Source organism: Falco punctatus (genome assembly GCF_963210335.1).
Source record: "Falco punctatus genome assembly, chromosome: 8".
In the NCBI taxonomy this organism is placed as follows: domain Eukaryota; kingdom Metazoa; phylum Chordata; class Aves; order Falconiformes; family Falconidae; genus Falco; species Falco punctatus.
In genome coordinates this window covers 32,871,402-32,892,326 of record NC_137588.1, presented here as the reverse complement: position 1 = coordinate 32,892,326, position 20,925 = coordinate 32,871,402, and the positions used below count along the sequence as shown (strand labels likewise).

The 20,925-nt window shown below is 41.6% G+C and overlaps 3 protein-coding genes across 7 annotated transcripts in view; 2 read left to right on the top strand and 1 right to left on the bottom strand.

Annotated features, from left to right (window-relative positions):
* ESYT3 (extended synaptotagmin 3) overlaps positions 1-1,718 on the top strand; it is a 46,817-nt gene extending 45,099 nt beyond the window's left edge. Inside the window, exon 24 of the mRNA XM_080398236.1 lies at positions 270-1,718. Coding sequence (XP_080254362.1) covers positions 270-306 — 37 coding nt within the window. The 3' untranslated portion in view covers positions 307-1,718. The remainder of the gene's footprint in view (positions 1-269) is intronic.
* Positions 1,552-12,961, bottom strand: CEP70 (centrosomal protein 70). The gene is made up of 16 exons (XM_080398239.1): positions 12,827-12,961; positions 12,170-12,266; positions 11,919-12,042; positions 11,428-11,599; positions 10,951-11,120; positions 9,675-9,734; positions 8,884-8,983; positions 8,405-8,493; positions 7,971-8,045; positions 6,786-6,888; positions 5,977-6,135; positions 5,218-5,364; positions 4,528-4,696; positions 3,183-3,297; positions 2,157-2,236; positions 1,552-1,769 (listed from the first exon to the last, which is right to left on the bottom strand). The coding sequence occupies exons 1-16, from the start codon at positions 12,833-12,835 to the stop codon at positions 1,708-1,710; spliced, it is 1,731 nt and encodes a 576-aa protein (XP_080254365.1). The 5' UTR covers positions 12,836-12,961; the 3' UTR covers positions 1,552-1,707.
* FAIM (Fas apoptotic inhibitory molecule) lies at positions 12,834-20,208 on the top strand (the record flags this gene model as incomplete). 5 transcript variants are annotated; one of them, XM_080398242.1, is made up of 6 exons in its annotated part: positions 13,084-13,139; positions 15,196-15,253; positions 15,909-16,044; positions 16,417-16,645; positions 18,078-18,127; positions 19,568-20,208. In XM_080398242.1, 5 exons carry the CDS (start codon positions 15,210-15,212, stop codon positions 19,715-19,717), a joined length of 609 nt encoding a protein of 202 aa, XP_080254368.1. In that variant the 3' UTR covers positions 19,718-20,208. The 5 variants fall into 5 exon arrangements, with proteins under 5 accessions (XP_080254367.1, XP_080254370.1, XP_080254371.1 ...); XM_080398241.1 differs by lacking the exons at positions 13,084-13,139; positions 15,196-15,253 and adding an exon at positions 12,834-12,967; XM_080398244.1 differs by lacking the exons at positions 13,084-13,139; positions 15,196-15,253 and adding an exon at positions 12,834-12,967 and having other exon boundaries at positions 18,557-19,711.
* Between the last annotated feature and the right edge of the window lie 717 nt (positions 20,209-20,925).

The window sequence follows — 20,925 nt, the reverse complement described above, 5'->3', positions numbered from 1 at the left end:
CGCTGGCCAGCAGGATAGGAAAACCGGGCTCCCCAGCCCAGCCTGCACGGGTGTCCTGCGTCAGCGTGTGGCACTGGCAGGAGCAGCAGAAAAATGACGCATCCAAAGGTCCTGGTAAAGAGCTGAAGTTTGAGGCCATCTCTGAGGCCTCCTTTGCCACGCTGCCTGTGGAGCACAAGCGATACAGCCCAAGTTCTGTCTGTTGTGCCAGTTAAAACTTTAAAGAAAGTCTTAAACTACTATAATCATTAATTGTATCTGTCTTGCAGGTATGAGCTGACAAGGAGTAGACGCAAGAAAATTTGATTTCTTCTCATGTACATAAGTTGCTAATTTTTCAACTTTGTATGAATGTACATATCTCTTGTAATTAATGTGTTTTGAACAGTCCTGCACATTTGAAGCAATCTCCAGCTCAGGACATATAAACTTCATAATCATCATCCTCAGAGATTAGTTCTCACTGAAGTAAAAAAATAAACAAAAAAACCCACATTGGGAATAATTTGTCCCTAAACAGTGTCCTTTATTTTTGCTGTTGCTGGCATATCTCCCCCAAAGAACCCTTAAGTATGAATACTCTCTTAAGGAAGTGTTATACCTGGAAATATTCTAGACTGTCAGGTAAGCGTCACTTCTCTGTTGGGCAGTCTCATTTCCCCAGGATCCTATTCACATAGTTTTTGACATGGAAGCATTACTCTTTCAAAAAAGTACAAGTTTTTAAACAGCATTCTTCATCTGTAGGGCTACAGCAGCCTCTGAAAGAAACTGTTTAAGACTCTTAATAGCAATTGCTTTTTAAGAAACTAAGTATTGATATCTTAGCAGATCATGGCTGCAGGTATGTATATAATTAGTTTACTATGATGTCATTAAGGTTTTGGCTTGTGATGCCTTACCACGTTTTGTTCTTTGTTACACTACATTTCAAAATCTTGTGAACTTTGATAGTAAAGCATTCCACCTGCGGAACAGCAGAGTTTTGTAAACTAAGCTTTATTAATAATCAGAGCAAAATATACCAAAATATTTTTGGAAGCTTGGTGTACTTGTTTCTGTACAATAAACTTCTGTCTTGCATAAGAAACTTGATCTATGCCTTTCTAAAACTGACTTTTGAAATGTGACCATAATAATTTTAACTCAGTGCTAGGCCGAAGCCCGTAAGCCAGCACCTGAAACAAGCTTAAACTGTTTTAGGCCTAAATTAGCGTAATCTAGTCTGTGTCAGTCCATAACCAGAAAAAATACTTGCCAAGCATCCCAGACTGATCTGAAACTGTAAACATTTTAAAACAGGCTCTCCAGAAGACCAAGATAGGCAAATGATAAGAGTGTTACGGCTAAGGCAGTGAGAGCAGCACCTTTATCTCATACTTACTGCGTCAGAAACATTCAAAATGCTTAGTAGTTACACTATGTCTGGCTTTGTGTGGGGTTCAGTTTCTTAGACTGATACAGAGTGTATTGGTTCTCTCCCTGGGATTGAGCAGGCCAGTTGACAGCAGTTATAGTAAGTTATTTCTTAAATTGACCATGAAACAAGAATTTAAAAAAATGAAAAAATGCAGCAGCTTTTATTTATGTAAAAATCTGAACTTGTTGATTAGGGTAACTGAGGTTCGAGGTAGCTCTAATGTCATATGCATCAACAGGTACATTCGCAGGCGAGATAAATCTTGCTAGAGAAGACCAGAGTAGCTCTTAGCTGGCTACCAATTTCAGATTTCGCACAGTAGGTAAAATATCATCCAGGTTACTGATCTCTGAAATGGAATGGAAAGCAAAATGGTAAGGTGCATGTATCTAGAACATCTTCAAGTTCAGCCAAGATTCTAACTTAATGTTAAATACAGGTAGTGAATAAAAGAAGCTCCTCGCGCATTTTAATGTTTTTGGAAAAGCCTCAATTTAGCTTATCTTATATGAGTAATGTGATTGGATATATGCAACCCCATGTTCAATGAAAACTATTTTGGTCACTTCCCATCAAAAGGGAGAAAGAAGAGTAGAGGCAGGCAAAAGTTAGCACCCTCCCTCACATCATTGTGTTTCAGCACACCAGGAGTAAACAAAACGCTTGTTAATTATTTAAAGTTTTAGGAGGAAGTGCTGGCACAACGATAATTACAACTCTTGCAAATATTACTCACCTAGAAGACAGAGCAAATCTTGAATGAGAGCTTGAAATGGTGGAAAAAAGCACTTGTGTTCTTCTAGCTTATTGATTATGCTGAAATGTGTAAGTGAGACTGTCAGATAAAAGGTACAAGGGTGCTTTAAGCTCACCTCCTTGGCTGTGTTCTCGTACTACGTCATGACTTTCTGGAACACACTGCTACTTAGTAGTATATAAAACCATCTACACCAAAAACGTGTTCTCAAGTTCCAAAACCTGCAGCCAGTGTTAGCTGTCAAAAAAGGGTCTCTAATTTTGCTGTTTAAGCCCTATACACATCCTTCCTTCTTACACGGCACCAGGTAAGTTTTTGACTGGAACATTAGTCTTTACATGCTAAATACACTGCCTGGGGGTGGCTGATACAACTGCCTCAGAGGTGGAGCAAGAAATATTTTATAAGCTCTTCTCTCATTAAAACAGGAGCACAGAAAGGCTGAGGAGTTAGTATCGGTAACTGTGTGTGTCAGACTTGCCGCCTGCTGCAAGGAAGTGTCAGTATGTTTGCAGAGCGCACGCTGAATGCAAGCTCTGATAGTCCGCTACCACCTACATGTATGTTGTCATCAGCTGAAGATATGACAGGATTTGTCCAGTTCTCAAGGTATTTGTAGGCAGCTCAAGGCATACGTTCTCTTAGCAATACACCTCGGTGTTACAGCTGAAGCCCTGCAACACTTTCTCCTCCCTACCCACGTGCAGGATTTGCTTTGTCTCCTTATGGAACGTGTCCTTAACAGGCTTATTTGATCACCTTCCCCATGCAGACCAACAAGGTATTTTGGAACCTTCTAGCCTTCATTTTTCTCTTTGCCAGCTTTATCCTTTTGAAAACATTCAAGATTTGTTTCACGTAGGAGAGGAGTAACTCCTTTACCATCACAACTCACTGACTTTTCAACAAGTGATTAAAGTTTCTTGCACTATCAGTTTTAGGCCGTTCTCCCAATTATTAAATGCGGTGTTTGAAGAACAGTTGTCAGTGGAACAGCCCACATACCTGTGGATGTCTTGGGTCCCCAGCAGCTGCTGTACCTGCTCAGTCATGTTCTCATTAATTACGGCACACAGTTTCCCAACAGTATTCACTACCACAGTGGGTGGAGCTGAACTGTCTGTGGAAAAACAAACACTTCATGTTTCTTATAACACTAATAACAGGAAATTATTTTAGACACAATTAATTCTTGCAGGTGCCCAGATTTTACTCAGTTTTCACATATCTAGGCATACAAGTTCCATCATTCACAGAAAATGAAGTGCCTGTGGTCAGAAACAAACTAGTGTTAGCTAGGAATACTGAATCTCTCACAAGTCCTATAGCGGCCAAAAAAACTTGTCAGAGCTGTGTGCTTTCACAGCAGTGATGGTACCAAAGTGCACCCTCCAATGTCAACAGATATCAGCCAACTGAAATTACAGGGAGAGGGTTACTCATTAGCTTCTGGTAACACAGCTGCAGCATGGTACAGGGGCTAGGCCAACAAGGAACCTGCTCAATAAATACCTTGTTAATGCCCAGAACTTGTTTTGGTATTGGATTCTACCTTCACTGTCTGCTGTGACTGAAGGTAACGGGCTCCTTTGTCCTTTTCTCCCTCAATTTCAGAAGAGCTAGGCTTGGAGAAGGCATCCTCAGCTCGGTTTGTTATTATTAAGGCAACACACGGCTTCCTCACCTCCTGTGCTGGCTGCGGGCAGGAAGATTGCTTGGCTCAGAAGACCTTTGTAGCCCAGGAGCCTTGCTCTGTGGCTGTACACCCTGCAGCACAGCCAGACCTTTAAACCCAGAAGCAGCAGCAGCTGCTGTCATCCAGAAGTACAAACCAGAAAGGAATGGCACTGGGAGGTCCCTAAGTTTGCCTCTGGGTACTGGCACTTAATTTTTTTTTATTTCTTCAAAAGATTTAACAGTGTAAGACAGGCATTTCTGAGGATTAGACAGAATTACACTTGAATGAATTACTGAGTAGAAATCAAGAGCAGAGTTTGAATTTTTTTTCTTAAACTTGTTATCTTTCAAGTGGAGAATGAAAGATGGTCAAGAATTACAAAGTCAGCTCATAGAAACAAAGCTTTGTGGAAAAAAAAATAATTCAATTTCCTCTGTTATTCTTTTCTTCTGCCTCCCTGATATTCCTCAGCAACTGCTGAAGGCTTACAAATAATGAGGTTTTGTTACTTAAACTGCTAATTGACAGCAACCTATTTTTAATCTTCCCAGTGAAGAATTTACTCATTTCTTGGAAGCTCAGCATACTTTCTATGAAGAGATCAGCCTTTCACTTGTCATATTCCTTTCCTGTGGAAACAGTTTGAACAAATGCTAGGTGGTATGGCTTTACCTAGTTCCAGGAGCTCATGGAGATTTTTCATAGCGTTGGTCATTTCCCCAAGCTTTGTGTAAACCTCATTCATTCGTGGATAAACGCCACTGAGAGAATTCACATCAAACAACTTCTGGAAGTGAGAGACTATTGCGAACAGGGTCGATAAGGGCAGCGCCTGGCTGTTCTGTAGCAAGCAGGAAGAAGATCTCATCAACGTTACCACTTAATAAAGCAAGGATTCTTTTAAACCATGAAACATTCTTAAAACTAGTCTATGAAGAAAACAGATGTAACTTCCCTTATTAAATCACAGCATTTCAAATATTCTTAAATCCGAAGACATACCTTAAAGTGAGTTTTCAGACACAAATATCCAGCAAATCAAAAATACTCTTTTTGAGAGCCGCCTTCTCTGTTGCTTAGTAAGTATGCTTATGTTCTCAGCGCTAACTGGGAAACAGAACAGGGTAACTGAGACTACAGGACAATGTGAATTTATCATTGGCCAAATGACTGAAGAAAGCAGCCTTCCCCAAGGTGAATTTATCCATTATGTTAAAACAGTCTTTGACTACTGAATTATCTTCGAACACCTGTTCCTTAAACTCTGCAAGGCTTTCAAATGCACAAACCTAACCACCGTGTGAAGAATGTGTTTAAGAAGTCCACACTAACTTGTGATTATAAACCCTTGGTAAGAATTACCTTTTCCTTATTCTCTATTTCTTCCAAAATTGCATCTACTGTGAACTGGAGGTCTTCAACTCGTATGAATTCTCTGTTATCCTGTGGACCTGCAGTGTGCCAGGGCACCAATTCCAGAGACAGTTTTCTCAAGGACCTATGCAAATCCTTTCAAAAAGAAGGGAGAGGACACAACTCATTTTAGTAAACTGCTTAAAGTTGTTTTCATTAGAGAAACGGGCAGATTTTCTGTTTCTCACATGCCAAAACATTCCAGTACTGGAAATAGTAAGGTTTTAGTTTTCATGGAATTCAAACACAGTATCTTGCTTACATTCTTTCATTTAAAAATAACACCGAGAGTCTAAAAATTGAAGTACTTCACACATTATAGTTTCAGTGAAGTAAGAAGTATTAGTCACAGAGTTTGCTTGTATTTTGATCAAAAAGTTACTACTCTGGCAGGACGAAAGGAAGAATGTGTGAAGTACATAGGCTCTGAAGCTTAAGTGTCTTCTTAGGGACTCAGCCAGTGAACAAAAGCATTTAGATGATATACACAGTGCAGTATGTCTGGTGTGTAGGAACATTGTGTGTTTTTCACCCTACTATGTTTTAAAGTGGTATCTAAATGGACAGCAGAATTATTTTTAAAATTTAACACCAAGTCAGGCAATAACAGAAGCTACACACAGAAAAAAGCGCTACATACAGGGAGGGACCAAGGAGTGCTCAGCAGATTAAAGGAAAAATATAAAGCCAAACACAATAATGCATTACCTTTAAGGCCATTAGCTGATCTGCCCACATTTCTATAGTAAGCGGAAGGTGCTCAAATCTGCTCTCCCTAATAGAATTTTGCACTGGCCCTTTACTGCGCCTGTATATTAATGGAGGAGCTCTTGGACTTCGCAAAATAGAATCAATATGGGACAAAACCTTTAACGACAAATAACAAATGTTATTGCTCAAATACATATGACTTTTTATAATAAAATCCTTCGCTACTTACACTAAATCATAAATAGCTCCAATAAGTTACTATCGATGAATTGTACAGATGTATTCAATATGTAATAGATTGAAAGATTTTAAAATATACCAGCTAGAAGATATGTAAAAGTAATACAAATAGACTTCCCTTTAAAGGACATTTAATATTTATCCACCTGAGGCACTGTCACTTCCACAGTTTGCATGTTGCTAAGGTTTATTACATTTGCTTTTTAAAAAAAATTCAGATTAAAGACACTGTCTCCTCGGGCATGTTTAAAACTGTAACACAAGGATCTCTTTTGTCCAAGACATTGAGCAAATGCCCTGTCCTGGAAAGACTTCAGCTAAATCATTGATTTGATATTTGCCGAGTTAGTCTCTGCTCCCTTGCTGTATTTTCAGGTAGTTTACACCAAGGCATGACAATGAAGAGCAGGCCTACGTGAACTGCCAAACCCAGAACATTACACATCCTGCATAGAGGACTTTTCATATGAACAGTTAGATTCAAAACAGCATACCTCAGTTTACATAGTTAAACAAACACTGAAACATTGCTAGATATATGCACAGTACAGATAAAATTTGCATACCTCTAAGTATTGCTGGCAAACTGCCTGCAGCTGATCTACTTCTGTGGTACTCTCAGATTCTTTCTTTTCTTCGATTCTTTCTCCGGTACTACTTCCCGAAGATCTACATGCCAAATAAATACAGTAGGTTACACCAGTAGCCTTAGCAGGAGATACCGCTTTCAACTGATTAAAGAATCAGGTAGGTAGCACGTATACTTACACCTACAAACTAAAAATCTCCATTTTATGATGCTTGCCAATACAAGTCCATCAAACTGATTTAGCTGAAGAATGTAATACCTGATGTAAATATAATTCCATTTTCTCAAGTCTCCGGTTGAGGTTATTCCAGACTGCATGCTAATTTAGAATAGAAACCACCAGGTGTACAGTTGCTCTGCTACCAGAGGTTCTACTATGGCTGAAGACTTAATATCCAGAATTTTACTCAAAAGGGTCAAATTCTGTTTTCACAGTCTTTATCTGCTTCCGCTTGAACATCTTACCCGGCCTACTGTATATAGCTCACTACCCTTCTTGTCAAATCTAAGATGATTTTTTTAAAAACTACTATCTAAATCATACCCACTGTCTGAGAGAAAGGACCATTTAAATACACATGACGTAAAATGAAGAACTGAACATTTTTAAAGTTTAAGTGATGTTTTTTTCAGGCTGTAACATATTTAGCATATGAAGTGGTATTACAGAAAAAAACACTTTTTCAAACGGGTTCTCTAATACCTTCAATGTGTTTTCTTAGCAATGTTTCAGAAAAAAACTAATTTCTAAAAATAATATGGACATAACTTCAGTAGCTGCAGTATTTTGCCAACTCCTATTTTCTCATTATTAATCCATAATGTAACCAGTAGCTTGCTTCATAGCACACGGAAACAGCAAACATCACAGTTTGGTCCTGTCCATATCGCCTGCAGTAGCCCTCAAATCAAATCCAGAAAGGCAAAACGCAATAAAAAAAAGGCACACTGCTGTGCTCCCTTTTGGAGACCTTGCCTTCACTTCAGAGATTCACACAGAGTGTCTGGGGAGATGCAGTAGCACTTGCTGCCCATAACCAGCCTCAGAGGAACGGTAATAAAGGTACATGCTTTAAAAGCTACTATCTGCATTACAGGTTGCAGGGTATCTTTGCCTTACAGAACTTCAGAGGATTCATGGAAGTCACTGAACTATACTTACTGGATAGTTTTCTTCAAAGTTTTCTCCAGTTTCTTCACTTGGTGCTTGTAAAGTTTTAATTCCTGTGCAGTTGGTCTGTTAGAAAGAAAAAGTACCATATGATATGTCTTGCATTTGAAGGCATCTATAAAACCCAGCCAAGCGAAAAAGTAAGAAAGCTTTGCTAGTGCTGCAGCATCGTTCTGGAAATGAAATTCTGCACCATTTTGACGTGGCAACAGCAATAAAGAGCAAACTAATCATTAGCAGTTGTAGTTATTAACAGTGTAGGGAGGGAAGGCTGACTGTTGCTGCCATATCTTATTTCTATGAATCACTTTTAAAGGTAGATTTAATGCTACACTTTTACAAGTGATGGTGCTTTCAATTTCTTTCTTTGTAAAGCAAAGTCTACTGAAGAGCTCCTAAAAAGGATGATACTTATCCTTTCTCACCTTATTTCCAAATCCTTCTTAAGATTTATATTTTCAAGCAAAAGCTGTTCATTCCTGGCTTTTGTTTCAATAAGTTGTTTCTGAAAAGACTGCAACATACACTGTTATTTATTTCACTCGTTCCATACTCAACAAGCTTGAACAATTTAAAGTACGCACATGCTAAGAAGGGTTCCCAAGCGCCTATATCGCAAGACAGCATGGATGAGGACTTATCGGCTAAGATCAAGAGCCTGCTGCATTAGACCACAGGTGGAAAACCTATGATTAAGGAGGTCTGCGCAGTCCCCAACTAAGACAACTCACAACAACATAGTATGAATCTTTGCATAAGGACAGTGAATCCTGCCCAGAGTTTACAAGATGACATGGTAAGAACAAAGGGATAGAAATCAAACACATGTATGTTTCTATGTGACTCTTGAAGGGTTACCATTTAGAGATCTGCGCTGACTTACTCATTCTTAGCAGTTCCATACCGTAAGCAGCGCTCTATAATTAGGAGTAGCATCTAGATTTAGGAATTCTTCCTTGCTTTTTCCTTCTCTCTGTACCTGGTCTTCATCTTTTTTATATTGCCTATTAATAAAAAAAAAATTGTTTCAGCTTACTGTACTTCAATTTCCTGAAAGATCTAAGTTGGTTTAGTTAGCAGTTATATATGATATTGCTTTGATAAATGGCAAAGTAAATAGAATAGCAACTCCGTCCTAAGATCCACTGCTCTTCTTTGTTATTTCTGGGAAGCAGTTTCATGTATTAATTAAGTGCACTTATTCCTTGAGAGAAATTCCAGTACAAGCAAATCACATTTCAGTCTTCGAAATAATAATCTCAATTTATAGGAATGTCTCAGGTATGTGCTTGTTGCTTTGTACCATGTAGGTGCCACGATGGATCTAAAAAGCTGGTATTCCTTTTGGTTAGGGAGATCAGTCGACTGAGCACAGCTAATGCAGTAATTCTGCCTGTGAACCATGGCAAAAGAGGAAGGGAATTTAAAAAAAAAAAAAAAAAAGAAGAAGGAGGAGGAATTATAGCTCCAATGCCTCAATACCCCCAACTTCCTAGCTGTCCTGGCCAAGCAGCTGCTTAGTCTGACTGACAGGTACTCCCTGGATGAATCCAAACTTCCATGACCATTAAAATCCTTTGCTGTTTCTTACATGCTAGTGACGTATGGAACACAGAATTATTTACCATTGTAAGATTTAAGAACAGTAAGAAATAAGAAAATTTTGAACAGTAGAACCATAAGTCATAGACCTACCTGAGCTCCTTCTTCATTTGACTAATTTGGGATTCATAATAATCAATTAGACAAAGGAACCTGAAGAAAAGAAAAATGGGATTTTGAATTTCAGATACTCTCAGGCACGATTTTTTGAGAGATACTGTGACCAACCCATAGGAACAGGCCACCTTACACAACTGCACTGAAGTGACAGCTTCAAATAGTGGGTTTTCTCTCATGCCAAACAAACAGGCTTGTGGTTTTCCAAAACAGAGAAGTAGAGACATTAACTCTACTAGTCTAAAAGTGGCAAAATTATTAAGAGGAGAAAAAAGCTAAATCCTCCCAACAGCCGCCTCATCTTGTGATTATGGTTACTCAGAAAGCTTCAAGTGAGGCAAGGTCCCAAGCGCTAGGACTCAGCGACCATTGCAGGAGGTAGAAAGCACAGGTCCCACACAGCCCAAGAACATCCATCTCCAAAGAAAGTAAAAGTGCTTTCAAACCAAGTGTTTGCAAAAAAACAGAGCCACAAAAACATGAACAGCTGAGAAACTGCATTTCCCCTTGAGTGCTCTCAGATTGTCTGTTTTGGAGAGACAGATGAGAACACACAGGGAACAGAATTCAGTGATCCATCCTACCATACAGCGAGGGCACGAGAAAAAGGTTGCACACACACAATCCCTTTTAAATGCTTCCCAGGTAAACATCGCTAGCCAGGCCTAGAAAACCTGGCGACATCAGTGCAGTAAAGTGATGGCTACCTGAAGCCTAAGAATTGAAAAAAATCTCTGATTACAGGACTATGGAGGTCTTACTGCAAGACACCCAGGCTTGGAATACTTTTAGAACTCTCCCTAAAGTACCTGGGAAGCCTTACAGCAAGCCTGCAGTCAGCAGTTGCAAAGATCACTTTCCAAAACCAGAAGGGCTGGTTTTGGGATGGTGGCGTTTTTTGTTTTTTGAATTTACATTTAAAAATGTTAGAATCCCAGGAGGAGATCACCCTAGCAGATACTGCAGTGCCAGAGCAGAGCTAATAATTCCTTTCTCTTTGCTGACACCTACTGCACACAGCGGCTCATAATTTTTTATTTCTGCCGTGGATTTATCCAGCTCACGATTTTTATACAAGAAAAAAAAATCACTGAATTGATGTACCTTTACAAGACTTCATATTTCAGCTTGCACTCCTAAGGTCTCCAGCTTTTTTTTTTTTTTTCCATATAAATATCGAGAACAGTTACTTTGAGATCCATTTCTTCATTTAATGTTATAGATCATTCACCAACCTAAGAAAATTGCTTACTGCTGATCTAGAAGAGACGTGGGGGCTCTTTTGCAAAACCGACAAAACATCTTGTTTTGAGTGGTAACACGACGTTGCTCCTCCATCCCAACTTTGCGCAGTTCCTTCTGCAAATGGGCAATAACCTCTTCCTGTTCTTGCAGCTTTTCCTGTTGCTGTTGATATTTGGCCTACGAACAGATAATGGGAGCATTCTGAAGTTATATTAACCCATAAGCTGGAGACTGTACTATACGTGCCCAGGTAGGCACTTGGTCCCAAAAGGAGGCTTATACTTGGGTTTTAGCAGTGGAAGAAGGATACATATATTTTCTAAGTTGTCGCTGGAAGATTCTGTATGGATTGAAAAATCTTAGCTATAAACTGTGTACTAACTCTATGACCCAAGACTCATGTTTATTTTGATCAATGTAAATATTTTTAGAGCTTTTAAAAAAGTCAAAAGTTTGAATCCTCAGACAGCACTATCTGGATTACCTGTGAATCTTTCTGAAGTTCTTTGAGTTGATTCTGTTGCTGGCAAACTTTAGCTATCGTCTCATCTTCCAGCTGACAAATATTGGACTTAATGTTTTTTACCACATTTTCCAAATCATTAGCACGTTGTTCTTGTTGAGATGCCCGACCTCGTTCCTGTCGTATCTCATCTCTGAAAAAACCAAATGAATCCTTTATTTAAGTTAAACTCATTTCCCTAAAGACAGTGAAGGAAGCATAGGCCTGACAACATTATCTAATAATGCGCAATAATAGCCTGCGGCAGCAGGTACAGGAAGTATGCTGGTATGGGAAGAAGCAGCAGATGAAAAAACTTAAGAGCTCCAAAGGAACTAGGCCAACACTGCTGCATATTGGACAATAATCTTGGGGAAAAAGGTCCTAGACCTCTGGTGTGGCAAGAGTCCCACCTGGCAGGACACAGACACTCACTCTGGATTAGCAGGCAAGTTCCTTCCACTGCGTCTTACCTAAGACAACGATTAGCCTCCAGAAGCTCCTGCATCATCTTCTGCTGTCGGTCGGTGTCTTCCACCAGCGTTTTTAATGCAAGCCTTATTCCTCGAGAAGCTTGACTGTCTAAAACTATCGCATCTGGAGATACATAAAATAAACCCAGTCAAAATGAAAGGTCACATCTCCGCTGCGATGGGTTTAGAGATGCCTTACGAACTTAGCTATGTCCACACAAAAGCACGTGTCAAAATCAGCATTTCCTTACCTGAGGTGCTTCTGCAGCTCTGGGGGGCAGCAAGGCTCACCGGTTCCAAGCCCTGATGCATCAGTAGCTTGTTTAAGCTTTCCCATTCGGCCCTCTCCTGGTGCAGCGGGGAGGGGGGGAAGAGGCAGAAACCCCAGTTCCCACCGGCAGCTCGCGGCCCCCCATCCCCCCCGGCTGTGTGGGTGGCCGAGGCCACCAACTGCCCCCCAACAAAACCAACCCAACTGCCCCCCAACAAAACCAGACACCCCCCAACAAAACCAACCCGACCAACTGCCCCCCAACAAACCCAACCCAACTGGCCCCCAACAAAACCAACCCGACCAACTGCCCCCCAATAAAATCAGACACCCCCCCAACAAAACCAGACACCCCCCAACAAAACCAACCTAACCCCCAATGAACCAGATGCCCCCCAACAAAACCAACCCGACCCCCCACCCCCACGAAGCCCCAGCCACCACAGGTGGGTGCGTGAGGCATTCCAACGGGATCTGCGAAAATTACTGGGGAAAACCGGCTCCAGCCTCGGGAGGAGCCCCCCGAGGCGGCAGGAGGCGGGTGCCGGCCCCGGGGGGCTGCAGCTCCCTGCTCGCGTTCCGCCCTGCTTGCGGCCACCCGGCAGTAGCCACGGCCGCCTCAGGCCCGCCGCCGTACCTCAGCCATGGCGGGGGCGCCCGCTCCCGCACCGCCGGCCAAGGGGGCCGCGCCCCGCGCCCCCGCCGCCCGCAGGCAGCCGCCGGCGCTCGGGAGAGGAGAGGGGTCGGGTCCCAGGACTCGGGAGCTCAGCAGGTCCCGGTTGGTGGCGGGGGACGGCCTCGTAGGGAGCTGCCGGCGGCGGGAGGAGGCGGAAGGGCCGGGGGTAACGGCGGGGGGGCGAGGGGAGGAGGCGGGCGGCCGCGGGGCGGCGCTGGCCGCACGCCGCCATCTTGAGGCGCAGGGAGCCGGGGCGGAGGAGAGCGCCGCCGAGGTAGGAGCGGGGCCGGGAGCAGCGGGGCCGGCAGCAGCGGGGCCGGGGGGCGGGCTCGCCTCATCCCTCCTGGGGCGCCGCGGAGCTGCCCTGCCTTCCTGCCCCGGGGCGTCCCCTCGTCGCTTGGCGGGATGGCAGGGCCCGCCCGGGCCGAGGGAGCGTCTGCCTGGGCTCCTTGGAGACCGCCGGGCCGCTGGAGGAGGAGGAGGCAGCGGCAGAGCGCGTCTGCGGTGGTGTGTGCGCCTGCCCGGAGGCGCGGAGGAGGGGCGGGACGCGCCGGGGAGCCCGCCTGGGCGGCACCGGGGGCGGCGGGGCTGCTGCTGGGGGCGGAGAGCGCTGAGGCCCCTCGCTGGGCGTGGAGGGTCACGGCCGTCAGCACCGAGCTGTTTGAGGAGGATTTAGAAAGGGGGCTGCCGGGGCTTCATTGAAAAAAAAGCTTTTTGTTGGCAGTACGTGCGGGTGGTGGGGAGAGACCCGCCGTCCGCGCAGGCCGTGTGCTTCCCAGGGCGCACACGCCCCCGCCTTGGCTGCTGCCGGGCACGGTTAGCTGGCTGCAGAGCGGTAACCCCGTCGGAGTTTTCAGAACAAGGCCTTATGTATGAAGAAGCCAAGCTCGTTTGGGGCTGCTGGGTTGCCGGGCGGGAAAGGCGGTGGGGGGAGGCGGCCGGCGGGTAGTGCCAGCCCGGCCCTGCGGCCCTCGGGCTCCGCCGGTACCCGCCGCGCTTCAGAAACTGATAAATACATTTTTAAAAAGGAAACCGCGTGTACTGGGATGTTCCCTAACCCTTCCAGCATTGATTATGATAAATTATCGGCTAATATTCGTGCAGCGTACTGCCTGGGGTATGTGGCCTCTGGGTAGACCCTCACCAGGTGCCACCCCTGGTGGCATTCCTCCTTGTGCCTGAGGCCAGCTGCGGTGGGGATCAGCTGGCAGGGTCTGCCCTGAGCCCTGCTGCCCGCTCCTTTGCCCAGAAGGGGAAGGGGGAGACACAGAAATACACCCCACCAGGCTGCCACCCGTGCCCCGGGGCCGCCTGCCTTCACAGAGATCAGCAGTAACTTCAGGAATCACCAAAACGATCTCCTGGCATCTGTCAGCTGGTGTAGGCTGCTTGCTACTGTGAGAATTAAATCTTTAGAGCCTTTAAATGGTTTCACTGGCTTTAAAACTTATTTTTCAGTTCCTGGAACAGAAATGGGTGTCTTCCCTGACAAAAGCACAGACAGTAATACAGCAGTGTACAGAGCACCTTTTAAAATAGAAGCTTAAGACAGGGTGAAAGTTTTAATTCTTAAATGGCACTCTTCTGCTGAAGAGAGACCCTAGAACTTACAACTTTTAATTTTTCACTAAAACGTACAATTTGTCAAAGTCCACTTAATTTGTACTTCCTTAAATTATGTTTATTGATATGCACAGACAATGCAGACAGCTCTTAATTTGTTCAGTGAAAATAATAAATGAAAAGTAAGTGAGCAGTGTTGTAAAACACAGCCATGGTCTAAAAATCTCCAAAGTAAGAAACAAGTGGTTTGTCTGTGGTTTACACAGACTGTATGACTGAATTGCCAGGTCAAATTGCTAGTATGATTGTTGAAAACTACTCCAGTCATTTAGAACAAGTAGGTTGAAATGGTTGCCTGTGCTATTTTACTTTCCCTGAGGTGGCAACAGTCCCTAGTTTGTTAAGTTTGTGACTGAGACGGGCAGCTCTGGATTGGGTTTCTGCTTTGGTCAAGTTGTTTGCTTCTAAGCTTTTGCTCGATAGTTAGGTAAACCATTTTTACATCAAATAATTGGCAAAGTTATGATGTGCTAATAAAGTTAGGATAAATTGTACGTACTGATTTAGTAAATGAATATTTACATTTGCCTTTCTGTCTAAGAGGAAAAGTTGTTTGTATTTAATCGTATGTATGGCAGCACACTTCACTTGACACTTCAAAAAATGTCTTTTATCTTGAACGGAGAAAATGAGGAAAACTTAGGCCTCAACACTTCTCTGCTGCTATTCTGCTTTTCTTTTTTTCTTGCTGCTAATTGGATTAAAAGCTGTTTTGGTTACTATGGCATCCCGTGAGGAGATTACTGTCTATGAAGATGAAGTAAGGTAAAAAATCAGAACTGTGGTATGAGCAGATTTGGAAAGATGTCCCCAGTTTCCGTGGTCATTTGTGTCTGTATCTAAACTTTAAAAATTACTTAAATGAAATGATATCTTGCCAGATCTCCTCCCCTATGGGTGTTTGTGTGTGCAGAGTTGTATTTCTGAATGATGTAGGTAATGTTTATGAGAGAGATTACAGACAAATCTGTTAAAACAGGTAATAGCTAAACTGGTTATCCTAACTGGTTTTCAAGCTTAAAAGGTTAAAACACTTTCTCAGAAACCAGTCAAAGTACTGTATGTTAATGCCTGCCAAGAAATTGCAGAGCTGTCCAGGAGCATCTGAATTCTAAGTATAATTTTATGACCATACTGTCACCTGAAATGGAAGTTTTAGAGGTTAGATGGCTATATCTGTCTTCATATGGTGTTTGTCAAAGTGAGTCTGTTTACTGTCTGTTTATATTTTGTGATACTTTGTCATATTTGAATGTTTGAAAAACATGAAAATCTAAGCAGTTCTGTGACCTTATTCTTTCAAGTCTCATTTTTCATGTGTAAAAAGTGGCTCGCCCTGAAGCGGTAAAGCTTTGAACTATAGACATAGTAGTTGAACTCTTTCAATGACTATTAATTTACTTTGTTGGTGTTTCCATAGGTCTCGGTACAGCCACTTAGAGAAGATGACAGATTTGGTGGCTGTTTGGGAAGTAGCTTTAAGTGATGGTGTTCATAAGATTGAATTTGAACATGGGACCACTTCAGGAAAACGTGTTGTCTATGTTGATGGAAAGGTGAAATTCCTATGTGCTCAAAATTCACTATGATACAGATTATATAAGTGCACTTCCATGCAACAGGCATCAGAACTAACAAAAGACTAATAAATGCAAGTGAGGTATATTCAGTTGATTAACTTTACCTTATTTAATGAACTGCATAATTTTTTTTTTCAGTTGCAACTAAGGTGTGAGTATTCATGAAGTGCTTTTCTGTCCTTGGGCAGAGGCACTCTAGACATACAAAATACCATGTATTCATTCATTCTGAAATAATAGCTAAGTACTGAGCTGTTTCCAGAGTTCTGGTTCAGGGTTTTTTTGTTACACTGTAACATGCATTCAGGTTTATCAGTTAATACCTGTTGTCTTTGTTTTATTCTATAGGAAGAAATAAGAAAAGAATGGATGTTTAAATTAGTGGGTAAAGAAACATTCACTGTTGGAGCATCCAAAACAAAAGCTACTATTAATATTGATGCAGTCAGTGGCTTTGCATATGAATATACTTTGGAGATCAATGGAAAGAGCCTCAAGAAGTATATGGAGAACAGGTTGAAAACCACCAATACTTGGGTACTGACCTTGGGTGGTACAGACTATAGAGTTGTTCTAGGTAAGTAAACATTGAACGACTTCGTGTTGCTGCCTTTGAATAAACTTGTATGCACTTAATAACTTGTAATTGTAATTAGCACAGTTCAGTGGCTAGTGCTGTTGCAGTGTAAAATCCTGAGTGGTCTGGAAGTTTGCAATGAGATGCCAAAGGCAGTCTGAAAATAACGGTCATGTTACACCTGTGTGAGCCTGCTGTCACAGCAGCACGGTCTAGATATTAAAAAAAAAGAAAAAAAAAATGTTTGGAAGGAGTTAGGGCTTCTGTATCCATACAGCTGCCTTAGCAAGCTTGCTGTATGTGCAAGTTCGTTAACCAGGCCACCAGGCTGTCCTTCCAAAAATCATAAGCTAACCAGGTAACCAAGCTTTCCTGCCAAAAATCGTAGGCCGAAGTCAAGGAGTCTTTAACTAAAGAAGTGTGACAATTTTATTCTACATTTTTGATAGATCAATCATCATCCTTTTTTCTGCATAACTTCACTACAAATTCCATCTAAAAACTTCAAATTATGGTTTTTTGCTTTCTTAATAGCAAGGCAGTACTTTTATTCTCTTCTGCCCCCCATTTCCAAATATATTACAAGCAGATGGGAGGAAGGGAACCCCTGAGGAATTTGTCGGTGGCATCTAGTAGGAAAACTTCCCCTTAGGTATTGCTGTACAGTTAAACCTGGAGATAAGAGATCTTGGGCTATGATTTCTTCTTAAGCCTCAGGACAGAATGAACTGCCGTAGGATGACAGGGGGTGGGGAAGAAAGACAATTTTAATGCCAAAACCAGATTAGTGTCCTCACAGACTTGTAATCTCCCTATGCTTACTTTAAAGGCAGGCAGCGTTCAGCTCTCTGCCAAGTCCTGTGGATGACAGTGTCAGTCATGTGAGCTCTAGAGCAAAGTTAAGGAGGATGTGCTGGGAGAAGTAAAAGAATATTCTGTTTCAAATGGAAAAAAAAACCCCAACTCTAATACTGATATTTAAAGCAGTATTTGGGTTTTTAAGGAGATTACAAACAGTTTGATGGATGTTAAATAATGCTGCTTTTGAATTAAACTGACCTGGAAAAAACGTTAAGAGCTTCATTGAATAAACAGCACTCAAATAATTAGCAGAAATTACTTCATTTTACTGTCTTCAAGTTTTTCAGTTTAAGAATGACAGAATATCTCTTGACAATATTTGGAACAATCCAGTGTTAATGGGAGAGGTAAAATTGTGTGTTCAAAAGTTGTTTGCCGATTGATGACGGAGCGTCCCATCTCTCCAATGTAAGAACAAACCCTGTAGCTCAGGTACTGTGGCCAATTAGGAACTTCTTTTGGGAATTGAAAGTGAAATTCGATGGTAAGTTTTTAAAATTCCTAGATCTTGTCTCTGTGTGTGGGAATATATCTTGTTCTTTCTACTCTTTGTTTTAATCTTCCTTCACAGAAAAAGACACTATGGATGTGTGGTGCAACGGTCAAAAACTGGAAACAGCGGTACGTGATCATTTCCAAAGGCTTTTCACAGGCTGTGGCTAGATAACCAGAGCTTAGCAAATTAAGGCACAGGGGGGCATGCTACTGCACTTTACCACAAAGTATGAGCATATGCTGAGACAGCCAGTACGCTCTTAGTCTGTTCCAAATGTCCTCCGCTGTATTTCGTAACTGACAGTATTTCAGTTAGGATGCCCGATGGCTGTCTATATTTAAGGATAAACAGTGGTTTTGCTTACACTTCTTAAACAAGCAAAATTAATCTGGGACGGTTGTCCAGGGTTTTTAGGGAGAAAACTTTCAGGGAGCGGAAGGGACTTGAGTTTGGTGCAGTGTAGAGCCACCTCATCCAAACCTGCTTGTGTTAGTGGTGACTGAGAAGTGGAACATGTGTAGCCTGTTACAAGTCATGATTTTTTTTCCGTCTAGAGATGGTCCCTAACACTTTGCCGTTAAGTGTCTCATTGGAACAAATCAAATCTCTTGTCTTTCTGTTACATCTGCATTAATTTTTAGAGCAGGGTGACAGCTGGAAAGCCTTGTCTATTTGGCATCCTTTTATATTACGATGGCTTTCAGTATGCATACTGTGTAGTTGTCCTCGTCCTTGAAGGATGTGCTTTCTCACCAGAGTTGTCACTGTGATTACTACTGCCCCTGGATGAGTACTAATTGTAAAATCAACAGTTTTGCTATACTTGAGAATAGGATGAAAAAATTCACCAAATGTTTCTTTGGTGATCATTGGAAGAAACTTCCTCTCTCAGTGAATCTGAACTTGCTCTTGATGGTTCTCAGCCTCTTCTATAATGTAATAAATTCATTAGGTGATATTCTTGCAAGCTACGAGTACAAGTTTAGCTGTCAAACTGTACTTGCATTAGAGCAGTGCACACTTATCTGCTCTCCCAAAGATAGTGACAAAACCAGAGCCATGCATGGCAAAATCCGAACAGGAAAATACATAACTGCAGCAGGAGCTGTGTATCCAAAATACACAACAGTTCAATCGGGGATCTCTCCATCCTGCTGTAGAACGCACCACTAAATACTTCACGTTTTACTGCCACTTCAGCATAGGTTTGTGTGGTACTTACTGGCTGCACCGCACAACCCGGAAGGAAACTGTCTTTTCTATTCGTTTTACTGACATGGATCAATGATACTCGTTTACAAACTCGAGCTTTAACATTTCTGATTATGCGAAATTTTGACTGTCATCTAATACCCACAAATCTTTAACTGGACACCTTGACAAAGCCCTGTCTGAGATTCTGCAGCTTTGTTCAGCGTTCACGCTATATTTGTCGCAGGTACCTATGGCTGCTCTAATTGTGGGAACTACAAGTGATCTTGACCTTGGAAACAGTCTGATGCACTCAAGCTTTTATTTTACTAAAATGGCACGTGCTGGTTTTATTCTTGTCTCCTTTCTTCTAGGGTGAATTTGTAGAAGATGGGACTGAAACTCACTTCAGTGTTGGTGATCACAGCTGTCGCATTAAGGCTGTTAGTAGTGGCAAACGAAAGGAAGGAATTATTCATACCCTTATTGTGAATGACAGAGAAATCCCAGAGGCTGTGGAGTAGCCTCTAGTTAACTGATTATTGTAGGACTAAGATCAGGAATTTTCAATTACTGTGGTAATTATTCTAATATGTACTACTTGGTACATCTAGTTTGTGCTGCGCTTATCTTCTAGTTTCTGTATATGAAATTATTCTTTTTGAGGACCAGATGAAAATAATTATGCACATCTTACATCACCAGTTTTTAAAAAACTATATATATTGAATATATATTATATCACTAAGTGCAGAGAACACTGGTGAACTTAAGTAGAAATTATATACTAGGAAAAAATCTCACTATAATAAAATGGGAGATAAATACTCATTAAGACTGAATCCTTATAAAATGCATGTGTGTGTGGAGGGAGGTGGATGCATGTGCTGGGCATTTGAGTAAGCTGCTACAAGTTTTCTTGGTAATTACTTTTTCTATTAAACTGACTACCAACCTTTTTCAGATGCAGTTAAGAAGAGTTACAAGTTAATAAAAAGGTTATTAATGAAATACACTGTTACTTGTGTAAGAGTATTAAAATAATACTGTGCTATGAAAACTGTTCTTTATTCTGAGTAGGAGAAAAGATGTTACATTGTTCTGAAAAAAAATTCCTTACAAGTTTTCTGAAAACTGATGCTAGAAATAGAAATTGTTGTAGCAGTTCAGAAACTCTGTACTGAGTTTTGGAAAAAAAACCAAACAAAAAGTTAGGAAAAAAAAATCCTGGCATGAAACTCCCTTAAAAGATGAAACCTCTTGAAGCAAGCTGAAAGAAGATCTTATTCTTGTTCAATGCTGTTGAACAAACCTTAGATCTACAGCTGTGTGTTACCCTGGCAGTGACGTGTGAATCAAGATATGTGAAGAAAAACGGGCCAAATAGAGAAGAACTGGTTGCTTAAATGGAATAGTTAAAATGGGAATAGACTAATTCTGGCTTCAAACTTCCAGCATAATATCTAAAAGTAGCCTTGGGATTTCTGTGAGAACAAGACTCGTGTATTAGATGGTTCTTACACCCGTTTAACATGATACTAGAACATACTAGGCTTATACACTACAAAAGCTAGCTAACCTTTTGCAGCAATGTAGACACAGCTGATCTTAAACATAATTTTAAAAACCAAACTATGACCATATTTATTTAAAAGTTTGTTTTGCAATGGTTCAAAAACATTTCCACTTGCAACCTCACTTAGAATTCAGAATTTGACTTCTATAGCAATTT

What these genes read in the sequence shown, in the direction of transcription:
- CEP70 (XM_080398239.1), bottom strand. An exon ending in AAGAAGGATTTGGAAATAAG is followed by an intron (nt 8,046 to 8,404) that starts GTGAGAAAGGAT and finishes TCTTTCTAACAG; the next exon opens with ACCAACTGCACAGGAATTAA. An exon ending in AGATTTGCTCTGTCTTCTAG is followed by an intron (nt 1,770 to 2,156) that starts GTGAGTAATATT and finishes ATTCCATTTCAG; the next exon opens with AGATCAGTAACCTGGATGAT.